Source organism: Haliotis asinina, chromosome 7 (genome assembly GCF_037392515.1).
Source record: "Haliotis asinina isolate JCU_RB_2024 chromosome 7, JCU_Hal_asi_v2, whole genome shotgun sequence".
NCBI lineage: Eukaryota > Metazoa > Mollusca > Gastropoda > Lepetellida > Haliotidae > Haliotis > Haliotis asinina.
The window spans coordinates 40,713,506-40,736,438 of NC_090286.1; the positions used below are offsets into that span (position 1 = coordinate 40,713,506).

Below are 22,933 nucleotides of genomic sequence, written 5' to 3' on the forward strand. Positions count from 1 at the left end.
TGAATCTAGGTCGATGTAACACGTGTTCTGATTGGAAAGGAAAAAGGGAGATAAATCTGCTGCCATTTTTTGCCGCTAGGGTATTTTATGAGAACCGCGAAACATGGCCATATTAGAACAGAGGTTCGCAGGAAGATATGACAAGTAACCTCTGTGGGAAGAGAATGGTCTAGATACAGATTCTGAGAACTCAGGTTAGCTCAAGTTCTCTTGACAGATGTCTTAAAGAACGAATGAGCCTCAATAGGTTGATAGTAATTCTGTAGTATATAAGTTTTATGCTTGTGTCAGTGAAGAAATCCAGTTCTTTTGGATTTATTTACCAGGGTATCAGTTGTCCTTTGTTCCACCAGCTCTTTTAATCCTACTTTGGCATATTTCATACATTAAGTTATTACGCTTTTAGATAGTGTTTTCTTTGTGTTGTAACTTTAGTAAGTATATTCCTTCACATGCTAGCACAAAATAGTTAAAATACCAACCTAAGCGCTCATATTAATAGATATTCATCCTTATATGTTTGACAACCAGACTATCTGCCCCAAAGCTATGCATGTTCGCTTTGCACAGGAAATGCCCCATGTATATACACCCAAATGTTCCAGCCAAAATCATTGGTCATAACACAAGATTACCATGATTACAAGAAGTTGTGTTGATATCAGCATGTTGCCTCTGTTGCATTTCCACACTTAAAGATCCTGGTAAGACTTGACATTGAGTATCCCATGCTTGTCAAAAGAGGCAACAAACGGGATGAAGTGGTGAACTGGCTGACTTTGTTGACACGTCATGTGTTCCCCAGACTCAGTTATTTACAGACCGCCGCCATATAGCTGGAATATTGCTGAGCGCAGCGTAAAACTAAATTCACTTATTCACTCACTGTTGCACTTCAATTCTTGTACTGATGCTGTGACCTGTGGTGTATTGACCTGTTGTAAGGTGTACACATGCCGGCTACTACCAGTATGACCTGTCAGTATGTTGAAAAGAAAGAGCGGTCAGGATACTGCTCTCTCGTGGTCGCTGGTACATATGGGGGGTGAGTACGAGGGTTGTTATATCCGCTAGTAGACTAGAACCTGGCCTTCACCACAAGCACGCTCTTTCCCTGGCCTGCCATTGTAGACAACATCAACATCAATCTTCAAATCACTACAAAGCTGAAAATGTGTTCCAAAATTTGAACAGCAGTTGGAATTAATTATGTATTAATGCCACATCTACAGAGCTTATCGTAACAGTCCTTTGTGATGGATCATAAGACAAAATGACTTAACCAGTAACTCCTAAGTTTCATGCACCTCATTAGTAAGAAAATGTCATCATTGACAAGTAACATTGTTCTTTGGATCATTATCTAAGCAGGGGTGAATATAAAGAGTTTAAAGTGGTGATTTAAGGATTGATTTTGAAGGGGTGCTTGGTATCGTGTGGAGAGTTCACAGATGATTTGTACATTATCTGATTAGTACCCTGTCCAAATCTGTATTCTTGGTAGATTTATAAAGTCTGTCAGCAGACAGGCTGAATTTAATGACAATAGCTCGATGTTCTCTCTCCACAACAAGTCAGGCCATGAATTTCTTGGAGATGGTCTTTTGCACTGATGTTTACAAATGACAACTGTTTATCAACAAGCTGGCCAAGCTGATCAGATAGACGGTGCATACTTGATGTCTGATAAAGACATGTGTATTTCAGCATAATTTTGTTGTATGAAATGAGGACCGTCCGACTGCCCAAGACAGACTAGATTGCTAACAGATGGTCTAACTTTACAGCTAGCCAGACTGATGATCTGGTCAAAATTTTGGAAAACATATTCCAGTAATATTCTTTGGATTGCTTGGTCTGGTTAACTCAATCTTGGACTTGTAACAGTTTGAAGTCACCAACCCTGATGTCTGGCTAGGTTTTTGCCTTATTTCATACACAGAAAATTTACTGTAATCAGAAAACCAGACTTCATCAACTTGTGCATTAGGAGGGTTACTGAAAGGAGTACACCCTGAAACTTGGTACAGTCCCCTCAACTGAGATTAATATGATCTTAATTCTGGTTCCAAGGAACATTGAGAAAGAAGTATAAAGCTGCCCAGGGACATGTATTGTAATATTGAGCTGATGACAACTCTGCATGTGCATGAAGGTCACAAATATTATATAGAGAAAAATCAGGTGCTCTGTAACATGTTTTTTAATCAGCTTACATACCTCAAGCAACTGAACAAGTTAACAAGGTATTGCAATTCCTGTTTACAGCAGTGGTTCTTTTTTGTGCTGAGAACAAACGTAATTTGATACTTGAAACAGAACATGTTTTATGAAAAATAATAGGCTTTGTTATAGATGATTTTCATGTCAGTTGACAAAACCCCAGAATTTGAAACCCATGTTTGATATCACACATACCACATATACCATGAATAATTAGTCTCTGGTTGTGTTGTGTATTGCTGTGGAATGTGAGCTTATCTCCCAAATGAGACTAAAACATGAGCAGGAATCAACAGCTGTTGTAAGTGATGGTAATAAAATATTAATTGCAATGTAGATATTACTTGGCAGCAGCTGCTGGTGTGACCATTACCAGTATATACAGTCTGCATTATTAGGTTCGCACAAAGAAACAAACCTTTCAATTCACATGACATGAAAGTATAGGGAGCTTAATCTCTGCTTATGTCGTGAATTGTTTGTTTTCAGCATCTCCATAACTACAAGGTTTCTATACTAACAGAAACCTTGTAGGAATGACTATAGTATCCATGAGTACAGCTTACATTATTTGGATCCTATGACCGTGACAACTGTGACGTTAAAAGAGTTTCATTTTTGGAGATTCACTGCTATTTTTGAATGTTTGATATAGTATAATGTAGCCAATAAATATGTGTTCTCATTCAGCATCACACATGACCTCAGAATGTGAACACTGATGGACTTAGCTATGGTGTCTTTAGATAATACTCATAGGATGTTGATTAGCTGTCAGAAATGGCTGTCATAGCAACTATGTTTAGGAAGACACTAAAGAGCATTAATCAGCAATATCTTGACATTTAGCATACCTGAAGTGAATAAGTAAAAGTTCCTAATGCACCTGTTCCACTGGGATATTAAAAAGTTTGACCTTGATTCAACCTTTACATCATTATGGATGGTGGTGTCACCATTTCAAATTTCTAAGTAGGGACAACATTGCATGTCTTGACCTACACCGCACAGGCTTGTATATGTATGCACAGGGTATGGTAGTTCAGGGTGTGGTTAAGGTATTTACAACCTGTACTAGTGTATGTTGATAATGGCAGGTTCATACTGCCTTTAGTAACAGGTTGCTCCCAGTGCAGGTAGCAATAAATCATCCAGCATATCATGGCTGTCATCATGTGTTTTAATTGGGAAGTAATATTAATTGGGTTGCAGTGAAAACATACTTATGATTTTTACTTTAAATTAAAAAGTAAGTCAAATACAGTCAAATTAAGATTGAGAATCCTCATAATTCTGCCTTGCCAATTAAAAATTTAGATCGCAGAATTTTATTCAACATAGGCTAAAAGATGTTTAACAAGCAATCATCAAATCACTGTTAATGGTTTGTATTACATGGGGGTAAGTGGAGTAGTTGAAACAGTGAAACAAATGCACGTTTATTATGTGATAAGCGTTAACTTAGACCAACCCCATTTGTTCTCAGTGTTTCATTTAATGTGCAGTCCTGCATAAAAGCAAAAGTCTGATCAATATGATGAAGACATGTGTTGTAATATACTACCTATCAAAAGACTCACTTAAAGCACTCACTTATTGTTAGGTGGTTACATTGAAGTTGACTTCTCCATTAACTTGGGGGAACTGACTGCAAACCTTATGCAGATGAATTGAACAAGGATCATCGGGAGAAGCATGTACAAATATCATATATGTGAAAAGCTGCATTTTGATGTAAAGTTTTATTGCCCATTTTCACAGTTTTATCATATGTGGAACCTGTGACATGAATCCTTTCAAAGTTACAATTTGGTTTTATAATACATCATTTTATGTATAAGCAGTACCTATAAACAGTATGGAATATTTTGCAGAGTCTAGTTTAGTTAACAGTTGACAGAAGTAAGTTGCTACATTTACACTTGTGAGTCTACATAATAATATCATCGTAAATGGATATATATATCTATCTATGTATGTATGTATGTATGTAAATGGATTTAGTACATTGCATTATAACGGTTGGAAAAACAACTGATTGCAAATTCATGGCTCAGAAGCCAATGCCACAAGAATACCCTGACACCATAATAATACTGTCATATTGGCAAAATGAACTTGTAAGAAGATTGATAAATGTGATAGATATTGTCCTTACCACTGTTTGCCTGAATGTCAATCATAGGTACAAAATCTGTAACTGAAATCTAAGCCTTGACATTAATTTGCGGAGGCTATTCAATCTAAACTCAACCAACCACAAACATGGCAGAGACCAAGGAATAGTTGTTTCAAGCCAAATTTGGCTTTTCGACATGAACTATTGTCCGAAATGAGCTAGTTGCCTTTGCACGACTCCGTCTATCCCTGTCTCTTATGACCAATTTTTGTGACAGGGTTCCATTATCCAGGAATGACAAGTTTAATATCAAGGAAGGTTGTGGAGCAGGAACGATCTCTCACATATAGCTTTATAGCTGCGGGATCCCATTTTGGGTAAGGGTCTTTTCTTCTCATGTTCCATAGGTGGAGAAAATAATTAAAAGACTTCATTATCAGTGAAATATGAATGAAATATACTATAGTCCTTTTGACTCAAAAACAGACAAATGAATTACAGTTGAACTCGATAACTAATAAGCATATAATGCTCAATAAAACGCTGATCATAATCAAAACATCAGACCACCTCTGTGAGGTTTTTACAGAAATGATGCCCTATAAATAGTAAAAAGTTGTTTAACAAACTATCGTTAAAATATTGACACAGGTCACTACTTGTTTCAAGGGAGGAGAGATGTTTGAGGAGCATGTGCACAAGTGCTGACCAAAATATTAATTCATTAAAGTAACCTATGCTGTGCCATCTCCATCCTTTCTCACACGCCTGGCTGTCTCTTTCTTTGCACTCCACCCTCGTAACAAATAGCGAACTGTGTCAAGATTTTAAAAATACTTTGTTAAAGAACTTTTTTTATTTTTAGGGCGTAAATGTTGCCACAACCTGACATAGTAGGTCTGATGTTTTTGTTTCTTTGAGAATTACACATTCTTTAGTTTTCGAGCTATATATTACAATTCATCAGTCCTCTTTTGAGCCAAACAGACTAGACTGAACTGGACTACTCAATTCTTTCACATTGCTGTAGTTAATCAGTCATGAAAAAACTCCAGGATCAGCTGACTCATATTTCTGTGGTGTAAGTTCCAATACTGTATATCCTCCAGCAAAGACCTGGATTTAGTTCACTGCTTTCTCCATCTATGTGACTTCCTCTTTCTATCAGCTAGTTGACAAACAGATTTCATACTTCAGAAATGTTTCTTAACTGTTTCTCCAGCTAATAATATTGACATAACTGCTGCATGGAAATGTAGAGTTAACATTTCCAAACAAATGTTATTTTACTCTTGACAGAGCGTCTGAAGTCTGTTTCTGTAGATAGTTGACAGAGTTCATTTTTTTTCCCAGAAAACCAACAAGCATGTTGGTTTTTGATTTGGTGGTTGACTGCTATTGTTGCTTATGATGTTAAGTGGTTCATCAGAATGCAGAGGTGCATATAATTTTTTCAGCACAGTTTAATTAAAAAGTAACATGTAATGAAAGAAATGAAAACAGCAATCTTTTTAATCGCAGCCTCCATAAATAAATCTGTATGTCGCAGGAGGGCATAGTTAGGAGAGAAATAATTTTGTTTACATTGTACCTATTTGTTTAGTGCTATTAAAACTGTGAACAGCTGGTGGAATGTGTACATTTCATGGCAGGATTCATGTACATGTATAAATGATCATGCATAAATGATACCCCATACATCTAAGCTATATTTGCAAACTAACTTGTATATATCTATCTTGCACATACTGACCACAGACAATTTCTGCAAAACCCAATCCATATAACCATGTCTGTAATCATGATTCATAATCAGTAGGAAACTCCTTGCTTTGGGGGTTGGCTTTTTGTGTTTTGAACATTCCTTAGGTTACAAGCTTAAAATTTTTCTGATGTTTTATTAAATATTAAAAACTTGTTTGACAAATAGTATTGATAGTATCGCTCATACTGCTAAAAGTAAAGAGAAGTCTTTGGCAATCTCCATAACTAATTATGAAGTTCCTTTGAAGAGAGTCTTTGTGTGTGTGTGATATAATATATTATAAATCACTGTATGCTGTCAGTGTGTATTTTTTGTTGTGTACACGATGAGTTGTGCCATAGTAATTGTATGTAAATCTGCATCAGCAGGGTTCAAACTCACTCACTCACTCATTCACTTGTGTTGTAGCACTCTATTTACAGGCAGTGTGGGGTCTATCCTCTTAGACCGATATGGCTGGCAAATGCCATTCTATTTCATTGGTAAGTTATCAATATGTTTCTTGCATGAGATCAAGATTAGAAATGAACCAGAAAAGCCTGCTCGACCAAACAATAACATAGGAGACCATCCTCTAAGCTGATAGCACACACTGTGTAGTACAGTACTGTGTCTTTTGTTTGATACAACGGGATAATGGCCTGTTGGCTAAAGCAAATAGTTGCCATGAATACTGAGCATGGTTCTGTATGATTTTAACTGTGTTTTATAGTTATCAAGATGTTAAATGTTATTTCTTGTCATGCTGCAGAAATTATAACATTTGTTCCAAGACAAGTAATCTACTGTTTTGTAAAATCAAAGACCTCCAGACCCGTGAAGGTTCTGTGGTAGAATAAGCCTTCACCAACCCATGCTTGCCATAAAAAGGCGACTATGCTTGTTGTAAGAGGCGACCAACGGGATCGAGTGGTCAGGCTTACTGACTTGGTTGACACATGTCATCAGTTCCCAATTACGCAAATCGATGCTCATGTTGTTGATCACTGGATTGTCTGGTCCAGACTCAATTATGTACAGACTGCCGCCATATAGCTGGAATATTGCTGAGTGTGGCATAAAACTAAACTCATTCACTCACTCACTCAAAGACCTCCAAGTGTGCTTATTGTAGTGGCTGTTTACTGCTCCAGTACAAGTTACAGTTTCACTAGATTTGGAATATCAGCCTGTGCAAATCTTTTGAGTAAAGTAAGCTAATAAATGGTAATTGCATTGTAAGTATCAGTTTCAGAAGTGATTAGTGTTATCATATAGAATATTATTGCCTGAGTATATCTGACCAAGCAGAATGTTACTGGAGAGTCACACAGTAGTAATGGAAAGGAATTGTCAGGTTATACAAAGATGGGGAAATGTAACTCTTGGAAATGAATTTATGTTTACATATCAAGAGACATGGCACTTTAGTAGGCTTTTATGGCGTCTAAAATGCATATCATACATAAATACTTTTTGGAAAGTGTTTTCAATTCTTGATGATGAGTTAAGCAGCATGTATCACAGGAAAGACTGACGTTATGTATATTTTCAGGTCTGTGTGGTCTGGGATGGATGCTGATAATGAGATACTGTCTTGTAAACCATCACAGGAAAAAGTATATCAGTCTACATTCACATGATGGGTCTGGGTACCCAGACAAAGCAAAAGAAGCACATGGAGTTCCATGGATAACACTATTTACAAAAGCTGCATTCTGGTAAGTAGCATCAAGCATGCATAGCCAAATATTAAAACTTGATACCTCATCGCCATGGTTACCATGGTAGCCATTCATGATCATCAAAATTACAGACTGTAGCTAACAGTCATGTCTATGTAATATTAATAAAGAGATGCTGGCTTAAATGTTACTGAAAAGAAGTTGATGAATATTCTTCTCTTTTAAGGCCTGAAGTTCATTTGTCAAGGCAAGGCAACTATATGCTATGTATGATTTACAGTAGATGTATAGGAGCAGTGGACGTTCTTCAATTCTTTTGAGTAGTGTACAGCAAACAAAAGCCAGAGGAAAGTCCTTGCAGCAATTATGGATCAAAACTATTTTCTGTTGATTGCCTGTGAATCACTGTCACACTGGCATGACATTCTCCATTGGCATTCTGTCTCTGATATGTCAGACAGCAGCCAACACTGTCTGTCAAAGCTTTGTTATGTAAGTTGATTCTTTAACATTGCACTCCCTTTCTTTGACATTGCACTAAGTTTACCTTACAGACTTACAATCACCTAAGTGCTTTAAGAAAGAAGACCCAGGTCTACTTTGTAAAGAGGCCAGTGCTCCAGTAATATATTGCTGCCACTGAGTATTTACTCTTGTTATTAATACAGTAAAATACTTTTATAATGAAGTACAAGGGACCACTGAAATTAGTTCGTTATATATCCGTAGTTGGCTATTCACGAAAAGAAAGAACAGTAAAACACACTCTACAGTACAACACATTCCTACTCAGTATATTCATACATTCATTCATTCATATTACGTTTTTTCACTACAAAGTCAGTAATCTTACACAGGCACCCACCGCGGGTCCAAAATCTATAAACTAAGTCTCGGTATACTATCCAACCCCATTACCATATAACCTGTAAGGGTGCATCACGAAATCACGGCGACATGATCGAAAAGCGGACAATTACGCACTCGTCACTTGCCGGAAGTATACACAGTCTAAGTAAACTTAGTCTCAGTGTATTTCGTTACACTCCTCCACTGAGTCTAACACAACATAGTAGAAGGTCGCGTCAGGTAACCTTTGAGCTACTTATAACTGTCCAATCAAACGCGAGACGGTTAAATAGATTGAACCAATCAAACAACGACTACTATTTAGGGATCGGTGGGACTTTCAAAATATTCAGACCACCAACACAGATCTCTCCACAAACAAAAATCTGTATATAACACAGTTATTTCACCAGCTGTATATACGCTTTGGGGATTCTGTTGACATGGTTACCATTAGCCAATATTTCCGCAAGATGACATCCTTGAATATTGCCCAAAACACTATTTCCAGGGACTGTTTATTCAACGTTGTCATGGTTGTAACGTGCGCCGTGTGCATCACCCGGAAGGGATCGTACACTAAATAGCATTCGGAATCGTTTGTGTACGAACATTTTCAAGATAAAAAATTCAAAAGGTATGTGCGAATGTCCACTTTCGCGATTTGGTAAGCTGTGTTCTCATTTGTCAATCTCAAAGGTTACCTGACGCGACCTCCCATAGGGTTTTGTTAGACTCAGTGGTGGAGTGTAACAAAAAGTATCGAGGATAAGTTTACTTAGACTGGAAGTATACAAAGCTAGGTCGTCAGCGATGGGCTTTACGGCCTCTGGCAATCTGATTGGTTAATAATGCAAACTACAACTTCGCATGGGTGAAAAAACTGGAGTGTGTTTTGTACACAAAAGTATTAGCCAATCAGATTGCCGGAGGTCATAAATCCTGCGAATGAAGGTGGGGCCTGGTCTGTTGCATCACTGTTTGTGTTGTCATCATCGCAATCCGAATCAACTCGGTATATTCCGTCACGCTGATCAGAAACGGCCTTTACGATGTCTATGGAGTTTGCTCAATTGAAAATATATTGTTAAATGTGAATCTTTGTGATATATTTGTGGAGCTTCGGTCGGCATGATGACTTCAGGGACATTTACTGTTAGGGACTCTCTGGTTGGTTTTGTTTACAAAGTGTTTGTGACAGTATGACCATCACTTCATGAAGTCCGTTTGAACTAAATTCTTCTAATTAGCCATCAAGTATAGTTTTTCCAGCATTATGTTTAAAACAAAAACAAACAAAAGTTCATTGCAAGCCAGGTCACACAATACAATGATTGTAGAAGGGTTCAATATAAGAAATGTTAACCTGCTTGCATTAGGTGCAACCCAAGCCTAGATGCATCAGCCAAATTCCAGTTGCACTGCTTTTATTGCATTATGAATTAATTATGCAAGGACTGTTTCAGTCAGGGATAAAAGTAAGATATTTGGTTTTGAACTCAAGTAGTGAATATTTGAAGTACAATGCCTTTTAGGTTCTATTCTGTTTTGACTTTTTTCATTTCCTTGCAAGAAGATCATACATTGATGAGTAATATTATACTGAGAGTATCCAAAACAGGATGCATGTGCTGAAGAGTTCAGAATTTTCTCCTAGGCCAAATGTAAGAGATATATCAATCTTTTATGATGTCTCTGCAGCTGTAAAAGTGATATGTAGCAATCAGCATGACTTCTCCCACCTTCCAGAAAGTGTCAATATGGAACCAGCCATAGAATGACCAGGTTACTCACAGGTTGGGAAAGAGAACTTTGACAATGGGCCATTTTAAGGATTACTAGCCATTTTCTGAATTTTCAAAGGGCCACTGCCCTTGTATCAATTCTTAACTTCCAAATTTTAATAGGCCATTCACTCTAGTGTGCAAAATGACCCATGACCCTGCTTTTCCCAATCCCTGGTTACTGAAAAGAAACAAGGTTTCCTCCACTGTTTGACCAACACCACATGTATAAGACACTTTTTACTTGTAGACTAAGCATCCTGATTGAGATTGATAGTATTAATGTCATGTAAATGGTGCATAGTAGAAAATATCTTCACTTTCCTCTAGTGTTGCAAATTGGTTGAAATCTCACAATTGGTGATTTCTTCATTACCAATGAACAATCTTTGAAAAAAATTGGTTGGCTTCAATTTTCAGATTTTCCTATCAAGTTGTTATTTCAGATAAGTATAACATGATGCAAATTGCTATATTAAAGTGATAACTAATACCAGTATATCATGAACATAAATTTCTTGGAGTCTTCAAGAAATATTCAGTCATGGCTTTTCAGTTAGTGAAGTGAGTTTTTTAAGAAATAAACACATTTTCAGGCACTGACAACTTCGAAGATATGTTCCATCAGCAAGTGTTTCAAACACTAAAACAGTAGTTCCAAAATCTTTTGTGCTCAATTATGAGAAATGTAGTCAATTACTTGGTAGTTTGGTCACTGCGGCCAGTCTTATTTCAGTTAACTGGAACACCACTACTTTGCTCTGATAAGATTTATAGTAGAAAAGAATGTTTACTGTACATTAATGCCCAAAGAGGTCAGGGTACAAAGTTTCATTGAAATGTAATAAACTTTTGATAAAATCAATGTATCTGAACTATTGCCATGTTACAGTTAAGAGAGTAGATGCATTGTTCCTTTGCATGAGCATTTTGGGAATTTGTAACTGGTATTACAAAAATAATACATGTACAGTGTTCACATGAACGTGGAAACCTGCGTTTTTCACACAAAAAAATAATATAAACACACAAAAAATATTTTTAGTTCGTGTTTTGGATGCATTGATTCTGATCTTCTTAAATTAAAAAAAAGTACCTGGAAACTTACACATATTGGGGAAAAAATAACTTTCGGAATGATTCAAGACTGTAAATGAAAAATTCACGTGAAAACATCTGGACTACATATTTTTAATTTTATATTTGCACACACTCATACAAAACCTACCATGATCACTGATGTAGTTCAGCCATAAGAAGAGACAGCAAAGAGGGATAATAGACATGCTACAAAAACCACCATTCTTTCTCAGCATTGATGCACAATTTGTTTGTGCAGACACAAATTACTTAGTCACTGTTCTGACCAACTGAATATTAACCTCATGGTCCAATGGAGGGTGACAAGCACTGACATTTAACATGTCCAAGATATGCAGTGCAGGTGATAAGGATGGGTGTGTCTTATCTGATTTTGATATTTTATCTACATTTGGCCTAGGAGTAACTTAGTGCTGTGAACATTCAAAATAATTTTGTAATTATCATTTACCCCTGTTTTTATCAATGGTAATGTATGTCGCTATTTTGAATAATCATGTGTTTTGAATTGCTTTTAAATGTTCATTATGTCATAACATTCCATCATGTATATTAGATGACCGTATTTATTTACACCAGTCTATCTCTAACTATGGCTTTAACACCATTGCTCCCCTTAACATTCTTAACACATGTCAGGAAACATGACTGGCAATCATTTCAGTAACACAAACTCTGCACTTTGTTCTGTTTGTTTAAGATATGACAGAGTTTTCATGCTGTATCTATTTAAGTTGTTCTGTTTTCAATCACACAAGCTGCTGTTTTCTTCCATATTAAATTGTACTATAGTCACTTTCATACTTTCAAAATTTTTAGTAGCACACTACTCTGTATTTGGGAATTATTATATCTTGCACACTGAACTTGGTGGAAATTTTCTGTGGAAACATGTACAACAAACCAAGAGGATTTTAGTACAAGTAAGATTTGGAAAAATCAATTCCATCTACAAACTTTATTAATTTCTTTTGTGTTTGAGCGAACTTGTATAGAAGGAGAATCAAATCTGAATTTCATATAAATATTTTTTTAAAGTAAAATATATGCCATGGTAATAATAGAATTTTTATCAAATTAACAAATGTTAACAATATTTTTCTCCAATGTATTGCAATGGTGTAACTAGGATGTTTGAGGGGGAATATTTGACACATGTGGATATGTCATTGTGATTTTTCTGCTGTCTATACTTTGTATATGAGGTCATATACTCCTTTTGTAGAACAACATGGAGCATGTGAATGTTCCAGCATCATCAGTTCTTACATCATCTCTATGAGAATTAGATTTCCAGCCTTGGAAACTACAAATACCATTTGAAATAATTATCATGTCCCATGCTTATAGTGATTACATTGATTTTAACTGTTTGCATGATTATGTATTTAAAAAATACAATTTGTGGACAGGAAATGTATTTCTTTTCCTTATTGACCGTGTGTTCTTAAAGAAGTATGTTCAGCAGGAACAGTGATATAAACACCAATATCATCTATACTTTTAAAGAAACATTAACTTTCATTGGTTCTATTGTTAGCATCAGCTGAGTGAGCAATTCATCATCAATCATGGGCAGCAAACTCTCAGCCTCTACACAAACAATGGGTGTTAACTAACCAATCAGCAGAAATATGAAAATGGAAATGCCCATTTGGGGTACCTGAAAACAGTTTTACCAACATCTGTATAAATACAGTAAATTGTAGCTATAACTATGTTTAGTTCTTTCTAACCATTTTTCATTAAACATGTAATATGCCGGTAGTTTCCAGGACAAAAAACATAATTTGTTATATCTGTCGTGTTGGTTATAGACATCTTTTACTGTATTTTAGTTGATCTGTATCTTTACTTCTTACTTCCAGGTCATTAATTGTAGGCCACTTTTGTGAAAACAATGCATTTTACATCCTCTTGTCATGGCTGCCCACATATTTTCATGAAAATTTCCCCACAGCTAAGGTGAGTTTTGTCCACCAAATTTCATTGCAAGTCCTGCCCAATGCTTGACTGACCTTCTCAGCACTGACAAGGATTGTTTTGAAGGGCTTGCAATACCAAGAATTGCTGGTATGAACTAAAGCTTACTCAAATTCAGAAAGGAAATTATTCTATTACTGGTTTACATTTTTACTTTAGGCCATAAGTGAAGGTGAAAGGTTTAAGACAAGGATGACATCTACTTTCCTTTGTTTTTGTTATTCATATTTTAATTGTAGTAATTCACTTTGTCATTACAGCCACAGAAAGGAGGTTGATTGTAATAATGATGTATTTGTGGTAGAAAAAAAATCCCAAACATAGAAATCTATTTGCAATGAAATCTGGAAAAAATACTTATTTATGCAAGCCCCTTTGAAGCTATCTGTTAGTGTTGAGGGTGTCAGTTGTGTAGTTGTTCCATGTCTTGTTTTGCATGTACCACAAAGTCACATGGCCAACAGATGTCTCAGGTGTATTTCAACTACCAGTCTATACTGATCAATACTGAACTTCATACAAATACTTGGACAGATGTTGAATGAATGAGCTAATATTTATGCCGCTTTTACCAATATTCGAGCAGTATCACAGCAGGGAACACCAAAAATGATTGTACCCATGTAGACAAGCAAATGCTTTGACCTCTAACACTACCCATTCTTCACAGATGTTGAAGTGTGATACTGTTGGTGTGTGTAATACAAGACGATTGTACTAATTCTCCTGCTTGGTTTACTGTAGATTGTTCAAGGTGCTGTCTGCATGCATGTTGTACTCTAATCAGTCATGGCTGACGACATAACCCATTGTAGGTGCAACCATTGTTCTGACGTTTGTTTTGCTTTCAGGGCAATGTTGGCAGGGCATTTTTCTTCAGCACTGATTTTTCAAATCCTTTTATTTTGGATGCCAACATACTTCCATGATAATTTCCCTTCTGCCAAGGTAAGGATTTGGGAGACCGACCTGGTATCATTGCATCCTTGGATTCCATGGATATTTTGTCGTCAAGCTGTTGTCATTGATAGAGTTTGGATGATATAGTATGGACTGTTACTTTAACAAGGCCATATTTAGCTGATACATGGCCCCAAGTGTTCTTCAGCTGATGTAATAAAAAAATCCCTTTTCAATATAATATCTATAACAAACAACACACTTCTTTGCTGTGTAGCTCTGTATTTCATTGATAACAAGTCCCGCATAGTGTCTGCCACCATATAGCTGGAATATCACCGAGTGTGGCATTAAATGACCAAACAAAACCAAACCAACATAGGGCAAGAGGTTTTATGTTTAGTTATCCCAAACCCAGTGTGTTTTGGGTGTTAAAATGCATTCTGTCCGTCCATCCGTGCGCATTTATCTTGTCCAGAGCAGAACTTTAAAACCATTCAATATTTCTTCATCAAACTTGGCATATGGATAAATCTGGTTGTGTATCAGTGCCTTTTGGTAGTTTGGGTATTCTGAATAAAATAGTTTTGGCATTTCCATGGCAACAAGTTTGACTTTGACTACAATGGTTGGTAGTGCTCTTTTCTGCAGCAGAACTCAAAGACTGTTCACTGTTTCTTCACCAAACTTGGAACATTGGTAATTTTGGAATTCTGATTGAAATATTTTGGCATTTTCATGGCAACAAGGTTGACAGAAACTATAATTGGTTGTTGTGCTCCTTTCAGAAGCACAACTTTTAAAACCTTTCATTGCTCTCCTTCCACTTCCTATATACACACCAAAAATTTTGGCATGATCATAACTTGTAGACATATTTATGAAGGATACTTTGCCATTGCAGGGGATATTGATGACTTTGTCTTGTCTTATGTTACATTGAGAGCGGTACAGCTTAGAAATACCTCAGAAGTTTCCAAATAGGAATATTTTTGAAATCCCAATTTTGACCAAAATAGCGATGAACTTTAGAAAGACTGTATGGAGATTTTGTTTGGTTTAGTAGTGAGCAAACTATGCTGATTGTAAAGGTTAATGAATGGATCAGGTGGTCAGGCTCAGTGACCTTGTTGATTGCAGGTCATCTTGACCTAATGGGATAGACCATTGCTCACAATATCAACCACTGGCTTGTCTATTCCAGACTCTGTGTGATACAGAAGTAATACTTATTCTCAAAATGAACCCATGTAGCTTTAGTTTTACCTTAAAAGATTGAGTTGATGTTTGCAAGAATATCCAACAAAAAGGGCTATGTGGCTTGAAGTCTATGAGGCTACATTGTACACTTGTTTAAGTCCAGGCATCCAAAATATTACCTTCCACTCTACAGAGTTTCATCCCTTGACAGTAACAGGATCCACAAGAAATATGATCAGATTCCCAAATCACCCATATCTAATAGATGTTCAGTCATCATGAAACCTTTTGTCAAATAGTAGTTATCAAGGGAACATTAAACCCAGACCAACTCCCCACCGAAAAGTTGCCCTCAGAAGATCCATGCAGAAATTCCACTCTTTGCGCTACAAGGAGCCTGTGAGCTAGTGGGAATATTCACATGAAACCAGTTCCTGGTCATAAAAAAACAAGTGTCTGACTAGCATGTTTTTAATAGATTGGATAAATCAAAAGTGACTGACATCATCAGCTACAGCATGGAACTAAAATACCAGGGAATCCAAAGATACATCTCTCTGGGATTCATGAACAGTAAGCCGTACATTTGTGTTATTTCAGGGCTTTATTAACTGGACACTTTTGCCACTCACTGTCATTTCAAATCCTTCTATTCTGGGCACCAACTTACTTCCATGACAATTTCCCATCTGGCAAGGTGAGAACCCAATGCATTAACCATAAAAGGTTGTTTTTCATGTGGGCTCCTACTCTTGTCTCTTTCCACTGTCCAAGGGCTGACAGGGCCACTCTTGATTAGTCAACTGTCCAGATGTACTCTGTGTACCAAAGTATATATGTGAGTCGTACCTAGATTCTTTATGGACCGTCTCCATGGTGTAGCGGTTACAGCAGAAAGTTGCAGGTTCAATCCGCATCATACCAACAAACGTTAAAATATGGCTCTTGTTATTCCCTGCCTTGTGCTTAGCAGTAAGGACTGGTCATCTCAGTCAGTATAATGTGCCTGAGTAGAGCATCCATGTTTACCTGCGGAATGGCATCTCAGTGAGCTAACACTATAAAACCATCTTAAGTCTGGGCTAGTACAAGCAGTCAGACACATGTATGCACGTTGTCATACGAGCAAATTATTCTTACATGTGACGTTAAACCCCATTTCACATCACCAGCCTCACCCACCTCACCCACCTCACCCACCTATGTACCTTTATGCAGACTGCATGAAATAAACTCAAGAAAATGTTTGTGTTTCTGTGGGAATTACTAGCATGAACAGTCATATTGTTAGATGCCACAGTATTATTGTGAGTTCCTTCGGGACATAGAATATGGCAAGATGTCCAAAATCATAGTATGTTTAAGTATGTTCAGAGTGAGAAACCCTAGGTACAACTCAGTATAAGATTTTGTATACAGGGTACATCGTGATTGTATCCATCTACAGTGACCCTATCAACATCACTTGGTATAGAACTGTAACCATGGTGATGGAATGATCCTGGAATTGTATGTAGAATCTTTTATATATATACAGTGTTGCATGCTTCTGGAACTGGAAAGGGGGCATAAATTAACTTTATGTGACAGTATTAGGTTGAGTATAACTTTTTCAGCCCCTTTGCTTGGGTGGCATGGCAGCAGAAGTTCAACCTTGAGAGGTTTGATTATTCATTACAGCAGAAGCCTGGTGGATGTTTTGGAGGACTGATATGTCAGAATATATTTCCTTAAGTAATACTGTACTTAGAAATTACCTACACATGTGCTTTACTTGCTTACAATTTATTTAAACTGCACAGCCATCTGTATAGGAAGTATGACAGTATTGAGAACTTGTGTATATAGTTATTATCTCAGTATGTAATTTTATATTCAGTTATTAACTTTTATCCTGTTATTCTTCCTGACTTTTGGTCTCAGCTCCAAACAGACAAAATGTTTAAGTGGCACCTGAATACTCAGCAAGTTTAATGGTACATTCAGCAAGATTCCACAACATGTGATAAACAGAGTCTGGACTAAACAAACTAGTGATAAATATACAAAGAAACATGAAAAATATTTGGGAACTGAGGATGTATATACCTGATCCATGAAGTTTCTAATAGTAATACGCATAATTGCTATGACCAATTTTAATGTTATGTCTATGTAATCTTTGTGATCAGTATGCTGTTCGTATCGGGTCACGGTGAATTCCTTGATGCCAGTTACTTCCCGGGTTGTGGTCTTACATACTTATTTCTTTGCAATTACATATTTAGACAATAAGTTAGACTGTGCCCTGGTTAGGGGAGTGCATCATGCATGCAGACTAAACATGGAATTGTATTGATGCATGCACATCTCTGCTGGTTCTCCCAAGATGTCACGTTCGCTTGAACCAAAGGTTGATGCGAGACTAATATGAATGCCAATTGTCCATTGTAAACAAATTTTACATCCACATTGGAAACTGGAGTTGAGATATGTTTTCAGTGCATGCAAGCAAATTTGACAGGATGCTGTCCACTGTACATTGTTATTACAGTCACATTTTATTCATAAGTTGAAATTTTGTAACCAATGCATGCTAGCAAATGTCACAGCAAAAATCCAGTGTGAAGTCTTTTGCTTTCCACATTGAAAGTAGGTTTCAATAGGGTAGGGTGTAGTGGGGTAGCCTAGTGGTTGAATCATTTGCTCACTATGCTGAAGACCCAGGTTCAATTCCCCACATGGGTACAATGTGTGAAGCCTATGCCAATGTGATATTTCTGTAATATTACTAAAAACAGTGTTAAACTATACTGACACACACACACACACATGCATAAAACAGCATATGTAGAATTATTGTCTCCATCTGTACAAGTAAATGTCACAGCAATCGTATCATGTGATTTCTTTATATCCACATTTATAATTCGACTCATGGTAAATTGACAACTATAAACTATTCAGAGTTTTAGCTATTAGGCCTGCATATGCCATATAGTTAGTGTACAGTATTATATTATGTTATTTGTAGTTGCATAGAATAGTGTTATTCTTTTGTAGACATAACTTGGCTGTTGAACTTTCTAGTCAAAATGTGTAAGACTATCACATGACAGAGTGACATAAGTTGGAATGCAGTGGTATGTTTTCAAGTAGTGATGTAACCCATGAAGGTCTGGGCTAGAATATTGGCCTTCAGTAACCCATGCTTGTCGTAAGAGGCGACTAACAGGATTAGGTGGTCAGACTCACTGACTTGGTTGACACATGTCATTTGTTCCCAATAGCAGTGATCGATGCCCATGCTGTTAATCATTGGATTGTCTGGTCCAGACTCAATTATTTACAGACTGCTGCCATATAGTTGGAAGATTACTGAAAGCGGCGTAAAACTAAACTCACTCAAACAGTGATGAACATATTTAAGAGAGCTACAGAATCATGGTATATTACTCCTACTGTTAATAAAGATTGTGCATGTTAACATCATTAACGAGTTGAATAAGTGTACAGACTTATGAAGAAACTGCTGTTTGGTTCACTATATTTAACCTGGTCCCAATGAATATGTTCTCAGTGACATATATGAAGTGATTCTACTCTCTGTACAGAGTTCTATGTCTTAGGAATGCCAGATATGAAATCGTAATCACCGTGATTAAGTTTCTAGGTTTGTTGGCACCACTGTTGAGATGCAAAATATCCTTCAGAGCATTGTCAAACCCTGACAAACCCTCAAGTTTCTTTATCCTAGTACTATAAGAATTATAAGGGCACCTGCAGTCAAAGAGCCTCACTGCAACCTTACAGCATGAGTTAGTGAAAGACAGAACAAGTTCTCATTATGATAAACTGATCTCATTTCTTTGATTGTTTGTTTATGACAAAATATATTTTAGAACTATGACTTCACTGTGTGTGTTACATCCATGTTGTCTGTGGACTAATGTCAGTCTGTGTTTCAGGGGTGGGTGTTCAACGTAGTGCCTTGGGTCGTCACAATACCCAGCTCTATATTCAGTGGCTACCTAGCAGACAAGATGATTTCATCAGGTCAGTACCACACATCTGTAAGCTGTGACCTAAGAACATAGGTTGTCAAAATGATGATGATGATCATTGCAGTGATGATTACAGTTGCCCCAACAAGCACCTTTTATGATCCCAGTTATTTCAGTCTACTTTAAATGGTATCATTCAGTCATCAATTGGTCCTTCTTGGTACCCATTCTTGAAATGGATATACAGTAAAGTTCACTTATAACGTACACGCTTACAACGAATTGCCGGTTACAACGAACAAATTCAGAAGTCCCGACTGCTTTCCTATATGTTGTTATGAATTAACTACCGTATACACCGAACACTGATAGTACGAATTATCTGTTACAACGAACAAATTGATGGGCCCTCTGTGCTATTTCACACGTTAATTGACGTGTTTATAACGAACAGCTGATCCGAATCCACTTGCGTGTCATCTCACGTGTCACCAATTAGCTTGTGAAAACAAACAGGCTTCCTCACAGGGGATCAAGGGGATAATAAAATAAACTTACCTGTGAAATGTTATCATTTATTTAATCTTGTGAATCTTGTTGACATTGTCAAGGCATAAATAGCGATGTGGGAAGTCTTTCTTTCAAGTCAGCATGGATGGGCTTGTCACGGCAACGCAAAGCTCTAGATCTTGACAAAAATACCAAATCATCCAAGCTGTAGATGCAGGCGGTAAATCCAAGACTGACATGACAGCAGACTTGGACATACAGATTTCAAGGCCAATCAGTCGTGGTTAGAGAGATTTAAGAAGCGACGAGGGATATGTTCAGCCATGACACACAGAGAAAGCTCGTCTGTTGACAGCAAGTCAGTTGATGATTGGCTGACGTCACAGAAGCACAAAATTACCGATTTTGTTAAAGATGCGTAATAAAATACATGATCGATGATGAAATGAATGATCCATGACAATTATATGTTCGTTGGTTTTATCTTATTTTATTTTCTGTGTGAACATGATCTTGTCTGAAACCAGTGGCGTGGTGACGATTCTCGGTAATTTCCGAATATTCACGAACATTCCCGAATCGCTTAGAACGAACTTCGCTTACAACGAACTGAAAACAACAGTCCCTTTGAGTTCGTTATAAACGAATATTACTGTATTCTGTTTGAACATAGGCAGACATTTCACTTCCCATATATACTGAAGGAAACAAATAAGGGATCACATGAAAATGCAAGTGTTCCCTTGTTGTTTTTATTGCATAGCTTGTGAAGAACCCTGGTAATATAAAGGAACACTTGTCTTTTCATGTGATCCCTTATTTGTTTCCCTCAGTATATATCTGGGTGGTGGGGTAGCCTAGTGATTAAGGTGTTCGCTCATCACAGACTCACTACAAAGACCCTGGTTTGATTCCCCAAATGAGTGCATTTTGTGGAGCCCATTTCTGGTGACCCTTCCTGTGATAGTGCTGGAATATTGTTAATCAAACTAAACTCACTCATTCTCATATATTTCTCAACTCTGAATTACAGCCTTGCTTAAAACTGTGTCCTCATTCTTGAGGCTGTATAACTTGAAGTGACTGGATGGTAGAGCAGTTTTTGAAATTCATGATAGTCTGCTAGTCTGAGACTAGTAAATAGTGCTTAGAATAAACAATAATTTGTTGATGGCAAAATGCAATGTTCATTGACTACTAGTATTTGAGAACCATAATTCTGGACCAGTCCTTATGCTTCAGGTATTAAAGGGATCCCATGTTCATTTGTTCAGATGTCAGATTTGCTAGTGGGATTTACCCAGATGGTACACATCTATGACTGCCATCTCTTCATTCAAAGTTCCTCCATATCCTTTGAACTAACACACGATAAAATCAGTTTTGAACACAACATCACTCTCCGTGTCTACAGGCTTCTCAGTGACGTTTGTGAGGAAGCTGATGCAGTTCATTGCCCTCGGCGGTACAGCGCTGTTCCTTGTCATCATCACATACACCACATCTTATGAGGCGGCGCTCATCTGCATGGCTCTCTCCGTCTGCTGCTGTGGCTTCCACAACAGTGGTATCCTCGTCAACCCACAGGACATCGCGCCCAAACATGCAGGATCTGTTTTTGGTAGGCATCCTCGATCCTTCCCTGCCATCGCCAACTGTTTATTAGCAATTACCTTGCTGTTTGAAATGAATTTAGATAGTTTTATATCCCTGTCATCAGGCCTCATAGGTTTTTTAGTCAGTTTATGAGAAAGACATAAAAGTTTGTCTTGTTAGATGAATGTTTTAAAAAAAACCAAAAAACTTTTAATAAGTTATTGACCTGTGTTTCAGTTAGGTGAACGTGAAAAGAAACAAAAGATTTTATCATTGCTGTTAAGTCCAGACCAATTTTATTTCTTGGTTTACAGATCCAAGTCTCATATTTTTTCAAGAGTAAGAAAAAAAACAAATATTAATTTTTCCAAATAATGTGTTTATTGGCCAGAAATGTAAACTTACAAGAAAGTTATTTTCTGATGATATTTTGCTCCACATTCACTTCATTAATTGCCAAAAGTAAAACACTTTTAGGATTCAGAAGGAATAATACTTTGACTGGTGATTATATTTTTCTTTATTTCCCCTCTTGTGCTTAGGTTTTCTGAGGACAAAAATCTGTGAAACAAAAAGTAGAAATGGTCTGGCCTAATAAGAAATGGTGTATAATAATGTAGAACAATAATAATCGCTCATGGATGTGAAAACTGATATTGTATAGATGACAGTGTTAATTTGTGCCAGTATGTTACTGTATAGGCAGAATTGTGATCAGTGCTACCCTTTACCAGACGTGATCTGTTTACACAAAAGCTCATTAAGCCATTGAGTGAATATGTGTTTATAGATCGCATTGATTTCTCTATGTTGTACCCTGTTTGTTGACTTACCTTTAAGAAAGAAATCAATAAATTGAAGTGACTGTCTTCGTTTCAGGTATAATGAACATGGCTGGGGCCATTCCAGGTAAGTAATGTTGATCACCCTTAGTTACTGTGGCAACATTGATTGTTCAGTGAGATATCTTAGAATTCATTGAAGTACATCAATGATTCTAGTAGGTTATGGTAGGGCATCCAAGTGATTATACTGTTTACTTAAAATGCTGAAGACACAGGTTCAGTTCCCCACATGGGTGCAGTGTCTGTAGTCTATCTGTGGTGTCCCCTGCAATAATGTTGCTGGAATGGAATGTTACTAAAAGTGTTGCAAAAGCATAAACACACATTCGTGTTACATCATACATATACAACACACAAACATATATGAGAGATTGGTCATTGATGTTCTAGACCTTCAGTCCCAATGTATTC

The 22,933-nt window shown here is 37.0% G+C and overlaps 1 protein-coding gene across 3 annotated transcripts in view; it reads left to right on the forward strand.

The window, feature by feature from the left end:
* LOC137290940 (voltage-gated purine nucleotide uniporter SLC17A9-like) overlaps positions 1-22,933 on the forward strand; it is a 39,431-nt gene that overhangs the window by 9,008 nt on the left and 7,490 nt on the right. The window contains exons 4-10 of one of the 3 annotated variants that reach the window (XM_067822156.1): positions 4,620-4,719; positions 6,516-6,589; positions 7,642-7,807; positions 13,374-13,470; positions 19,536-19,623; positions 21,496-21,702; positions 22,557-22,586. In XM_067822156.1, the coding sequence (XP_067678257.1) occupies positions 4,620-4,719; positions 6,516-6,589; positions 7,642-7,807; positions 13,374-13,470; positions 19,536-19,623; positions 21,496-21,702; positions 22,557-22,586 (762 nt within the window). Of the gene's footprint in view, positions 1-4,619; positions 4,720-6,515; positions 6,590-7,641; positions 7,808-13,373; positions 13,471-14,339; positions 14,437-16,188; positions 16,286-19,535; positions 19,624-21,495; positions 21,703-22,556; positions 22,587-22,933 lie in introns of all 3 variants that reach the window. The other 2 variants (XM_067822158.1, XM_067822157.1) reach the window with 2 other exon arrangements.